The sequence below is a fragment of the Chelon labrosus genome (genome assembly GCF_963514085.1).
Source record: "Chelon labrosus genome assembly, chromosome: 14".
NCBI classification, from domain to species: Eukaryota; Metazoa; Chordata; class Actinopteri; order Mugiliformes; family Mugilidae; genus Chelon; species Chelon labrosus.
The window spans coordinates 9,633,475-9,645,930 of NC_140347.1; the positions used below are offsets into that span (position 1 = coordinate 9,633,475).

A 12,456-nucleotide genomic window follows, 5' to 3' on the forward strand; every position below is an offset into this window, starting at 1 on the left:
GGTTTTAATGTTGTGGCTGATCGGTGTGTAACATGATTATGAAGAATCATTTCTCATTTAATTCTCTGTATATTTTATTCATATAAAAACAGAAAAACAAGCAGACCTTCATCCTCAATGTGCACATTCATCTTTAAAATCAGATTATTACGTATATGGCTCCTGGGAGCGTGTCCGGGTGAAACGACGCCCCCTGGTGGTTGGATCTAAACATCAGCGTCAATCAGGACCTGTTTTTGAATCCATCTAATTCTAATCAGAGACGGACATCCCAGCAGAGGGACTGTTTCACTTCAACCACCAGGCTGCTGCACCTGCACCCCATCTTAACTCCACTTCTGCCTCCACACACCGTCCCCTACCACACCACCCCTCCTCCTCCTCCTCTTACTCTTCCTCACCGTGACACGGAGATCAGGAGGGTCCGCAACTCCGCCGCTGCTGAGGTGAGCCTGCGCCCCGTCTCCTCCTCCTCCTCCTCCTCCTCCTCCTCCTCCTCCCTCCTCCTCATCCTCATCCTCCTCTGGCACGGAACAGAATGCGCTGATCTCCGCCCGCTCCCCACAAGGATGATTTCTGTCATCTCCACCGCGGAGAGCGTCCCCAAGGGTACGGGAACCCCTGCTCCGAGCCTTTACCTGCGGATCAGGAAGGTCTTGTCCAGGTAAGACGACACTGGCGGCGGCGGCGAGCATCCCCCCCGTCTACTCCACGCTGATCGGCTGCGGGCAGGGCACAGCCAGTTGTCCCCCTTTTGTTTCAAGCCCACCTTGCAAACACAGAACCGTCATTTTTATAGTCTTCAGCTGCAGGCCCCCCCTTCTTTCTTTCTTTTTTTTTTTTTTTTCATCTGTGCAACAGATGTTTGTCTAATAGCCAGACGTTTTTATTTTGCGTGTGCACGTCTGCTGAAGCGTGTGAGACGCGGGCATTCCTGCACCGCAGAGTGCCGGAGCAGTGCCTCCTGGCTCGGTGTCTATACCGGCAGGAGGACGCTCCCATGGTTGGGTTCATTAGCCTGCTGCAAAAAGTCTTCACTGCAACAATGGCTGCTGTTTCTTTCCTAATCTGGTTGGACCCTCATTCATCTGCCCACCACCTGCCTCACTCTGGATTTCTCAAGCATCTACACATTCAACAGTGGCAACACACACACACACACACAATAACCCTCCCTTGCTTCCAGCACATAAGGAAGGGCCACGTCAAAGTGTGTGGTTAGTGTTGTCATCCTCACAGCCAAGGATGCTACTGCAACTACTGTTTATTAAAAGAAGGAAGGAAGGCATGATATGCAGGTTAGGGAAAGAAAAACAAGGTATGACCTCTGGGTTGACCACGTGCGTGATTTCAGTTCACCCTTTTTTGGTAACGATCCCTCATTTTTTTTGCTTGTTAAAATCTGTGACCCACATATTCAGCCTCAGCCGTCTCCGAGGGTTTGCGTGCAGATTTGCACCTGCCCGTCAATGCGAGCATCTAAACCTGCCGTCTAAATCTTCTGTCAGACGCAAGGAGAGAAGAAATCTGCAGCTCCTCTGTGAAGGCGTGCGTTTCTTGACATGTTTAAGCAATGTTCTCCTGCAGCATTAGGGTTGAATTTGTGCTACGATGAATGGAGGCAAACAGGTGCAGATGGTTTTGTACGCTGGGCAAAGTGTGCTTTTCATTCATTCTTCTGTAAGCGCTTGTTCCTGTGAAGGGTCGCAGGGGTGCTGGAGAGTATCCCGGCTGTCATCGGGCGAGAGGCGGGGTACACCCTGGACAGGTCTCCAGTCTATCTCAGGGCTAACACAGATAGACAGACAACCATTCACACTCACACCTACGATCAATTTAGAATCATCAATAAACCTAACGAGCATGTCTCTGAACAGCGGGAGGAAGCTGGAGTACAAAGATTATACCTGTGTATTTGTTTATTCAGAAAATGAGCCAATATTACATATCTGTGAGGCGCAAAAGCAAGTGCAGCTCTGGGATTACAAATTAGAGTCTATCTCTTCAGAAGTGTTTCCAATCAATGTAATGAGAAATCAGGGGATTTGTCACGGTCTTGACCTTAACAACACATGTTTGCGGAAGTATGTGATGGCCTCGGACAAAGGCGGTTTCAGAAAAAGAGTTGTCGTTGTTCGTCGGGCTTGAAAAGGTCACAAAACCATCTGTAAAGAGTTTGGAATCCGCAAACCCACAGTCGGACGGATTGTGCACAAACGGAGGAGATTTAAGACGACCGTTACCCTCCACAGGGGTCATGGTCAACCAATAATGATCACTTTAAAAAAAAAGGATGCCAGATTACAGCAACAATGCTAATTTGCATCCGTAGTCCCTAGGCAGGTAACACAAATACATGATAAGACATAGGACAGGACAATAGATCACAATAAGAGCACAACATAAGACATCACTAAGAAGATGAAAGTCAATGGGTACAAGACTCTTTTGCTGTCAACCACTGCCTGAGGTAAATTTTGATGGTTTTTCCGAAGGCTGTTTTTCTGTGTGGGACCTCAAAGTCCCCTCTGTTCTGAGACCGCTGTGAGCCCTTTTTTTTTTTTAGAAAGTCAGACACGGGATGTGGGGCAAGTCCGTTAACACCTTGTACATCAAACAAGCAAAATTCAAAAAAATTTTAATTCTCGAAGCTCAACAAGTTGGACTTTTTTAAGATGTTTCAAACGTGGATGATTTTGGTTCACCCTTTGGTAATGATCCTTTATTTTTGGTTGTTAAAATGTGTGACCCCTGTATTTGCTACTGAAAAAAAAACAAAACACTAAGCGTTCTCAACGTTTTTGTGCGGATTTGCACCTGCCCGTCAATGCCAATAGTAAGATGGTGAATTCGTACTTTTTGGTTTTTCCTTGTGTGTTCCTCTCCTCATTAGCTTGACCCTCAGCCCTTGTGTGTATATATTTACCCCTGTGCAGTTACCCCGGCTGATATTTCCTCTTATTCCCTATGTAAACATGATTAACCGATACCTGCCATGTTGTGCAGTATTACTCAACGGTCAGTTATCATTATACTGCCTTACGATTACGACCATAATGGTTGTATGACCTCTTGTCCTCCGCAGGGACCTGTTGGTGACCCTGGCCCTCGGTCAGGTCCTGTCCTTGTTGATCTGTGGGATCGGTCTGACCAGCAAGTACCTGGCTGATGACTTCCACGCCAGCACCCCAGTGTTCCAGAGTTTCCTCAACTACATCCTTCTGTTTCTGGTCTATACCACCACGCTGGCAGTCAGGCAAGGTAGATGTTTCTAGAGTCTAATACTGCAGCAGTTGACACAAGGGCCACGATCAGCATTATTGATATAAATTTTTATTTATTTTAGTTAAAACCTAATTAAAATTACAAAGTGTAGAATTCTAGGATATTGTACCATACAATAGGGAGAGCGTTCATGTGTCCAGAACCTAATATAACAAGTGAAGGACACATTTTTGCGTACCTAAATAAAAACCCTAACCCTAACTATCATTCAAAGTGGAATGAGTGTAAATACACAGTATTGTCTCTGATTAATACAGTGAAGATTGGGTGTACATCATACAATCAAACTGAGTGACTAGAGCGTAGAGCTTTGCTGTTTGCTGTCCCTAGCTTTGCTGATTCTAGGGATGCACTGTTCTGGGCATCAGATGTTGTGTTCTGAATTTGCTGAAGCCACTATCCCGCTGTGGAGCTCACAATATTACTGTCACCGGAATTGCCACATCCACTCTGTTCTTCTTCTCATCAACTGCCATAATGTCCGACAGCTACTTGTCAGTCTGGAACTTAAAAATCCCACAGGAGCTCTATTTCTTTTTCTTCTAAAGCGGGCTTGGCACAGGTGTCACAGTGATCTTTACACTCTCCCAACCACTTGTTTATGCCTCTACACGGTTTCTGTTTGCGTCTGCAGTAGGCCTGGCCTCCAGACATTGCAAACAAATAAGTGAAATAAGTGAAATCTGAAGTGCAACAACTTGCCATTTGACACTCCTCACTGATGCACATAACTTCAAACAAGTGCAAGTGCAAATGCTCTCAAGCGGCACTGCATGCTGTGTAAATGATGCTGATGGTCAGAGCCTAATCCCACCCCTCACCCCAAATTTCCTCTTTCTCCTTCCAGGGCAAGGGAACTTACTGGCCATTCTGAAGGAGCGCTGGTGGAAATACATGATTCTGGGTTTGATCGACATTGAAGCTAACTATCTGGTCCTCAAGGCTTACCAGTACACTACGCTCTCCAGCGTACAGGTTGGTTTGTGTGAATGTGTGCAGGTTTGCAGGTAAAACATCGAAGTGGCACTACACCACTTTTTTTTTACAACAAAGTCATTGGTCGGCTCGACACATCATGATGTGAAAAAGAAAAAAAAAAACTTCTGAGCATCATGGAAAATGGTGCATCCAGTGTTTATAGAGCCTAACCCATTATCAGAAAGTAAGAGATTCCTCAGCCTCAGCCTTAACACTAGCAGTGTCATTTTGAATACATTAGCTTCTTCCAAATAATAGTTCTCTTGCAGACTGAATCAGATTGTCCTCCAGGATCTCCTTAGATTTTTCTGCATTCATTTTACTCTCTACCTACAGATGATCTAGGGCAGTGGTGCCCACGCTTCTTTGGCAGTCATATTAATTGTTGCTAAAGTGTTAAAAGCTCTATCCATCTTTGTTTTTATTGTTCTAAGAAGAAATATTGCTGCATAGCACCTTTAGAAAAATAGCACTGTCCCTTTAAGAGAGACGGTAGTCTTGAGATGTAGTTGAAAAAAAAGAAGATAAAAGTTTGTCTTGCTGTTTGTTCTGGAGGTGAAACGGGATTTACCTTTGCAAGATACCTGTCGATTGCGATTGGGCACCCCTAGCCTAGAGTCTGGTGTCGAGCATGATGCTGCCACCACCATGCTTCACAGTGAAGGTGATGTGCAGTGGTTGGGGGATGCCAAACACAGTGTGCTTCGTTTTGCTGTAATGGTAGCTAGGAATACTGACTGACCAGTGAACAGACCTTTCAAGACACTGGACTCGGTCAATCAACATTTCACTAATTATGAGACTACTAGCATCAATTCAAAGTCATGATCAAAATCATGCGTTTGTGTGACTTTTCTTCCTTGTTCGATGCTACAATCAGAGAAACCATTGTTTTCACAATATAAGTGTGCTTTGCCTTCAGTGGCTCAGTTGCTTAGGACTTAATTAAACTGAGGGATACTTGACCATCACTTCACCGTAGGCTAATAATTGGAGTAAGTGCTCTCTATCATGGATTGCTATTTATTAACAATGCCAATGTCTGGAAATGAGGCCTTGTTTAAACCTTGCATTAACATCCTTCCCTGGCTATCCGATCACAAGTCACGCCGCCACTGGACTCTAGAGCAGTGGAGACACGTTCTCTGGAGTGACGAATCACACTTCTCCATCTGGCAATCTGATGGACGAATCTGGGTTTGGTGGTTGCCAGGAGAACGGTACTTGTCTGACTGCTTTGTGCCAAGTGTGAAGTTTGGTGGGGGGGGGGGGGGGATTATGGTGTGGGGTTGTTTTTCAGGAGCTGGGCTTGGCCCCTTAGGTCCAGTGAAATGAACTCTGAATGCTTCAGCATACCAAGAGATTTTGGACAATTCCATGCTCCCAACTTTGTGGGAACAGTTTGGGGATGGCCCCTTCCTGTTCCAACATGACTGCTCACGAGTGCACAAAGCAAGGTCCATAAAGACATGGATGAGTGAGTTTGGTGTGGAAGAACCACACAAATAGTAGCAAAGAAATGAATTGTTTATTTACATACAGAGCTCGAAACTCAGGCTGGCCACTTGCAATCGGATTGCCCAGGACAGATGTCAATGCAATGTCTGAATGGGGCCTAAGTGAACTGTAAAGCCAGTCACGTTGTCTTCTCTGTAACTCCGTTTTTCCTCTCAGCTGTTAGACTGCTTTGCCATCCCAGTGGTCCTGCTGCTGTCCAGGTTCTTCCTCTTGGTAAGGTACAAGGCTGTTCACTTTGTTGGGGCAGGACTGTGTCTGCTGGGTATTGGCTGCATGGCAGGAACTGATGTCCTACTTGGTCGGCAACAAGGCCTCGGTGAGTACCCGCTCACATAGACACTTACAGCACACAGCACTACAGATGCATACTTGCACTACAGACTTTGGGGGCACATGCACGCATGCTTCCAATTCCATTTGCTCAAGCATCATGTTAAAGTTTCTCGTTCTGTCCAGGAGAGCAGAAGCTGTATGGCGACCTTTTGGTTCTGGGAGGAGCGACGCTTTACGGAATCTCCAACATCTGTGAAGAGTTCATTGTGAAGAACTTGAGTCGTGTGGAGTTCCTCGGCATGATGGGACTCTTTGGATCCTTTTTCAGTGGAATTCAGTTGTGAGTTTGTGTGAAGGAAAATATACAGCTCACGAGAGAGTACTTGATTCTCGATATATAGTACTTGGTACAGAACTTAATTTACTGAACAGCAGTGCTTGATGCTGTAACTTTTCTACTGATTCCTTACTCCACTTATCAATATTATAAATAACTCGGATTTAATCCGTGCATTGACATATTTGTAGACAAGAATGAACAGCGGAAACCCTTTTAATCAGTGTCTATGGTCTGTTGCAGAGCCATCATGGAACACAAGGAGCTGCTGAAGGTACCCTGGGACTGGCAGATAGGTGACAATGGACGCACATACACATCATCCATATCTTTTATGTTGACTTTAAGGATGATTCTCATTTCAGCCTGGCATATTTATCTCCTGAGACCCTGTGTCCTCATATGGGGACATTAAGTTTTAGGTTTGTGGCAGCTCATTCTACTTCATTTAAACCTGCTGACCTCATGAGCAGACACTTTTGTTCATCCATCTAGTGGTAGCAAAGGGTCAATACACTAGTCTGTGTAAAAACATGATAGCAGGCATTTCAGCGGATTCATTTTACAGCCCATTTATTTATGCTCATTAACTTTTCTAGTTTGATATGACACACAAATACTGTCAATAGTAACAAGCTACCACATCGCTAATTAGCAAGTACTCATTTAAGGACGTTGGGACTTCATTGTTTGCAATTCTGTCTTTGCACAGCAATGTTCAGGTATTAAAATAAACAGTTTTATATTTTGTTACACATTGGTGACTTTATTGTAATATACAGTGAAATAACCGCCGTGTCCACATATGAGGACATAATTTTTTTCAAAAACGACTTCCTGTTCAAAGATGGTGCTAAGATTTTATAATTCTTTGGTCCTACTAATACCTTGGAGAAATTAAAAATGCATACCAAACAAAAGGTCGGGTCTCAGGAGGATATGAAAATTGGTGGATGCAGAGAAGTGACGTTAGTATGGTGATAGCGCCACAAATGCCACATTCATGGTAAACAGGCCAGGTTTAATTAAACAGGAGGCTCCATTTCAAATGTGGCGTAATTTTACTGTAACATTTTCTGTTTTGTTTTTGTTATTTCTGTTTGCAGGTCTTCTCTACGTCGGTTTCACTGCCTTTATGTTCGGCCTGTACAGTTTCATGCCGGTGGTGATTAAAAAGACTAGCGCCACCTCAGTCAATCTCTCTCTGCTCACAGCCGACCTCTATAGCCTCTTCTGTGGTCTCTTTCTCTTCCACTACAAGGTAATGAAACTACCAGAAATCGCAGATGTTTATACCTAGTAGGACTCAACACATGGTGCATGGTGGTGCTGTGGTTTGGGAGTGCAATCATAATTTTTGTGAGTACTCTATTCTGATTTGGGCAAAAGGATACAGGGAGAGGTATAGACGTTTAAGGAAGATAAGTCAAAGGCAGTAAAATGAGAGTCCCAGGACGCTTGGACTAAATGGAATCTGAAAGAACCCTTTCTGGGAGACCCTCAAAAGATTGTCTAGATGTAAAATATTTCTAACTCAAGGAAGGTATAAGGGGTGTAACTGAAAGAGGGATCCGAGGAAGGCTATCCCTTTCGTCCAAGTGGCTTAAGAAAGTAAGAGAAAATAAAGTCTGCTGCAAATTTGCCAAGTCTTAAGGGTTGACACGTGAAGTAGGCTGTAGTTCCGAGAGGATTTATTCTGGTCGACCGTTGTGCATTAGCATTGCACACCACTTAAAACCACTTCCAATGCACAAATCAGTAAAACAAGCATACACTGACAAACCCAATGCATGTCTTGCATCCAAAGATGTGTTGCTTTGGCATTTTGTCAAGTCGGATTTGTTCGTTTCCAACTTTACAAGGAGACAAGTGTCAGTCATGACTGCTGGTTATCTGCTGGCTGTTCTTCAGTGGACGTTTGGGCAACACAGTGAGGTCTCAGTCCTTAATGAGATGTGAAGCCTGATGTCACAAAATATAGTCTGCTGTCCATTTATTGGCTGACTAATGATTTCCTCAGTTAGAATACAGGTCTTCCAAGAATACGGTTTTGAACAGGCACTACCCTGTCACATATAATTGCGAAAATTAGCTGCAAATAAACAGACAGAAGGCACGATTTATGAATACACCGATGAGGATTGGAACGAGTCGCGGACACCAACGTCAGTCTTAGGGGGAAAAAAATGGTATAAATTGAATAAGGGTTATTCAGAGTCTCCATGTACACCGCCCTAGCCTGTAATACAAACACTGACTCGGGTCTTGTGTTGGCCGCAGTGTCTAATAAAAACATCACAACAAATCAGTGGCTGCAGAAGGATTCACTTTGTGATGTCAGCAAATGTAGTTTGCTTTCAGCAAATTTCCAGATGGTCTCTTCTGCCTGTATCCTCTTGCTGGGCTGGTTGTCCACCTGAGTCAGACAATACACTGTAAAAAGTACACTCCACAACATTGTCTGCAATAAACATGCACTATATGTTAGCGCATAATGCAAACGGAGAGTGTATGGCTTCTAGATCACCACCCTGGATTCCCAGAGGAAGACAGTTAATGACATCCCTGATTCCCGGATTACACCAACTGATTTTGAAACTGAGCCCCCGTTGAGACCTTGCATTAACATCTGAGCCTGATCAATCCATATGCAAGTGGTCAGCTTTAAGCAACTGTCCTCACGCCTGGCATTAAAATTCGTCCCCACGTGCGTCCCCAGCCATCACATGAGGACATAATTCGCAGTGCAGTAGACTATTAGAACCGCAGTTGACTCTAATCAATGGCTACCCCTGTATTAGAACCACAAACAGCTGTTTGTCGTGTGTGCGTCATGACTTGGGGTATTGATACATATTTTGGAACAAGCACAGAAGATCTTTTCCATTCCCTGAAATCACGCGTGTTGAGTTTTTATTTGTTTTATCTCTGCACTAACTGGACCCTGTAGGCTCCCATACATGGCATAATTTCACATCTGTGCTGTTTGAAACAGTGGCAAAAAAATCTCCAGTACTAAAGATAAATCATCGTTGAGGAATGATACGTTAATGTTAACTCCACCCGTCATCAATAATTAATATTTTTGGACGTCATTTAGAATAGCGGTTGTGTCTTTTATGTGACCCAGGACGCACTTTGCGTTCACGCTGCCAAAGACGTGGTCAAATACGTCCCATATTCTCCTCCAAATGTGGTCTGAGATCGGACTTCTCAAATGCGACCTCAATGCATCGTTGGCGTGTTTACACTTGTACATTAAGCTGGCCGCTTGCGATCGTATTTCCAAGGACAGATGTTAATGCGTGATGATGATTTTTGAGTCAAAGCTGCTGTTGTTCGCAGTATTTCCCTAATTCGGATAACTAGAGACAACTTTGAACTTTGGGTAGCTACTCCGGCTTCCTCCCACCGTCCAACGACATGCTCGTTGGGCTCATTGGTGATTCTAAATTGGCCGTAGGTGTGAGTGTGAATGGTTGTCTGATAGACTGGTGACCTGTCCAGGGTGTACCCAACCTCTCGCCCAACGACAGCTGGGATAGGCTCCAGAAGATGAATGAATGAACATTGTACTGTTTTAAGTATGTCTTTGTGTTGCAGTTCTCAGGGCTTTATCTGCTCTCCTTCTTCATCATCATCATGGGCCTGGTCCTTTACGCCTCCTCCCCGACTTACGTGGTCCACGACCCACGAGTCTACAAGCAGTTCAGGAACACAGGCAGTCAACCGACCTCTGACCCGTCCCCGCTCAGTCCCGGAGTCATGGAGCCCGCTGTCACTTACACTACCCTGAGCACCGACGGCGGTGAAGAGCTTCCTGTTCGTGTAGCTTGAGATGATCCGGAAAAGGCGGAGATTAGTCTGTAACCTGGTGAATCAGCGTGTCGGCTGCAGCCTGCAGGTTCTCCACAGTTGTGTACTGTACATAAAAATAGCGCTGGCTGTACTAGTCTGCTAAGCTGGGCAGCAGGGCGATCGCCAGTGTAGGTCTAGGTTTTCATCTCATGGCCTGTATTGAGGAAAGTCCTCTCAGTGACCAAGTTCAAGACAATTTCACGTATTCATTCATGTACCTAACAAACGGCCGACCAGAACGTGATTAAAACAAATAGCAATGTGTTCACTGTGATCAACGACTCGACTGAGTAGACGGTAACGACTGTAAATGATCAATCATGTAAATAGATGGCGCTGTAATTTGATTTCATTTGCTTTTTATATCCGTCAAGAATGTTTACGCTCGATATCTGTATAACTGACCAAGTTGTGTTCATTTCTTTACTGGATTCATTTGATTTCTCACTATCCGATGGTGTTTTAATTCCACTTGCAGTTTAGTAAACTCCATTAAAACATCTGTATTTTCCACATGTTGGATATTTTATAAGTTGGTACCGATATACCCGCTGTATTTAGACTCGATGTGTTAAAGTTGACAGCTTCTGCACCGAGAAGCATAGTGTCCAGAATGTCAGTCTGACAGTTGGACACAAGGCTTTAAAAGGCATTTAGGCTTTATTATAATGATTTACATAAAAAATAAAAAAATAAATAATAAATGAACTGATGAAAAAATGTTTTGCGTCCTTTGGTTGGTGTTGAGGACTTGGCAAAAGCCCTGTGCTGCACAATATTTGTTCTCCATGTTGAGAAAATGTACCCTGACGTTTAAAAAAATACACAATTCTGGACATATTTCAATGCTTGTTCCACTTAGAACAATCGCCCAAAACATTAAAACCACCACCCGTGAAGTGACTTACATTGACGATCTCATTACAATATAATTTCTCTTCTGAGAAACTTGGGTCCTGGCATTTAATCGGATGTTACACTAATATCATCTGAATATTCTGAAGAATGTCTCTTTATTAACTTTTCTTTTCCATTTCATTCAAGACAAATTTCCCTAAAGAGACAGTAACTTAGGGCTACATCATGTGGAGAGGAAACGGTAAACCCTGGAGGTCTTGGAAGATGATGATGATGATGATGATATTTGGCGGAGGTGTCAAACATATGGCCAGAGGGTCCAATCTTTTTTAGTACAAGTTGTAGCTTCACTGCCTGGCCAAAATAAAAGTTGGCACTAAAAATAAAAAGGTCACACACTCTAATATTTCACCAAGATCTTGTTTTGATGATGGGAGAGTCTGACCACTGAGCAAAGCGTTCTCCAGCACATCCCAAAGATTCTCAATGGGGTTAAGGTCTGGACTCTGTGGTGGCCAATCCATGTGTGAAAATGATGTCTCATGCTCCCTGAACCACTCTTTCACAATCTGAGCCCCATGAATCCTGGCATTGTCATCTTGGAATATGATCCATTGATGGAATAACCTGGTCATTCAGTATATTCAGGTAGTGAGCTGACCTCATTCTTTGGGCAACATAATGTTGCTGAACCTAGACCTTAGTGGTTTTCTTAAGACTACACAGCTGTTCAGTCCCAATCCCTTGAGTTCCCTTCACATTGTACGTGTGGAAATGCTCTTACTTTCACTATTAAACATAGCCCTGAGTTCTGTTGTTTTTCTTTGATTTCACCAAACGTTTAAGCGATCGCCAATCACAATCAATCAGGATTGTTTTCTGACCATATTTCTTCCTGGAAGACGATGGTTCTCCACTATCCTTCCAGTTTTTAATAATGCGTTGGACAGTTCTTAACCCAGTTTTAGTAGTTTCTACACTCTCCTTAGATGTTTTCTCTGCTTGATGCATGCCAATGACTAACATCTTCTCCTAGATCACGGGATGTGCCTTTAGACATGGTTGTTTAAGAAATGAGAAGCTACTCATTGCATCAGTTGGGGTTGAATAACTTGTCGCCAGCCGAAAGATAATCACCCATGCAGTAATTATCCAATAGGAGGCTCCTACCTATTTGCTTTGCTAAATCCAGGTGGTGTCTTTTGACAGCTCTGGTCTACGGTAAGGAGTCACCCATGCCAATGCCAGTAGGAGGATCCTCGTCTTTATTAGTGGACGAAGCTGTTGTACATCCGCCGGTACGGCAGGTGGCGGTATGCAGCTACTACTCGGTGCTGAATTTCACCACA

At 44.0% G+C, this 12,456-nt stretch overlaps 1 protein-coding gene across 1 annotated transcript; it reads left to right on the plus strand.

The window, feature by feature from the left end:
- Positions 1-569: 569 nt before the first annotated feature.
- On the plus strand, positions 570-12,037 carry slc35f1 (solute carrier family 35 member F1; the record flags this gene model as incomplete). Its single annotated transcript, XM_084561045.1, has 8 exons — positions 570-664; positions 3,086-3,261; positions 4,133-4,260; positions 5,938-6,097; positions 6,238-6,394; positions 6,635-6,687; positions 7,498-7,652; positions 9,995-12,037. 8 exons carry the CDS (start codon positions 570-572, stop codon positions 10,226-10,228), a joined length of 1,158 nt encoding a protein of 385 aa, XP_084417171.1. The 3' UTR covers positions 10,229-12,037.
- Between the last annotated feature and the right edge of the window lie 419 nt (positions 12,038-12,456).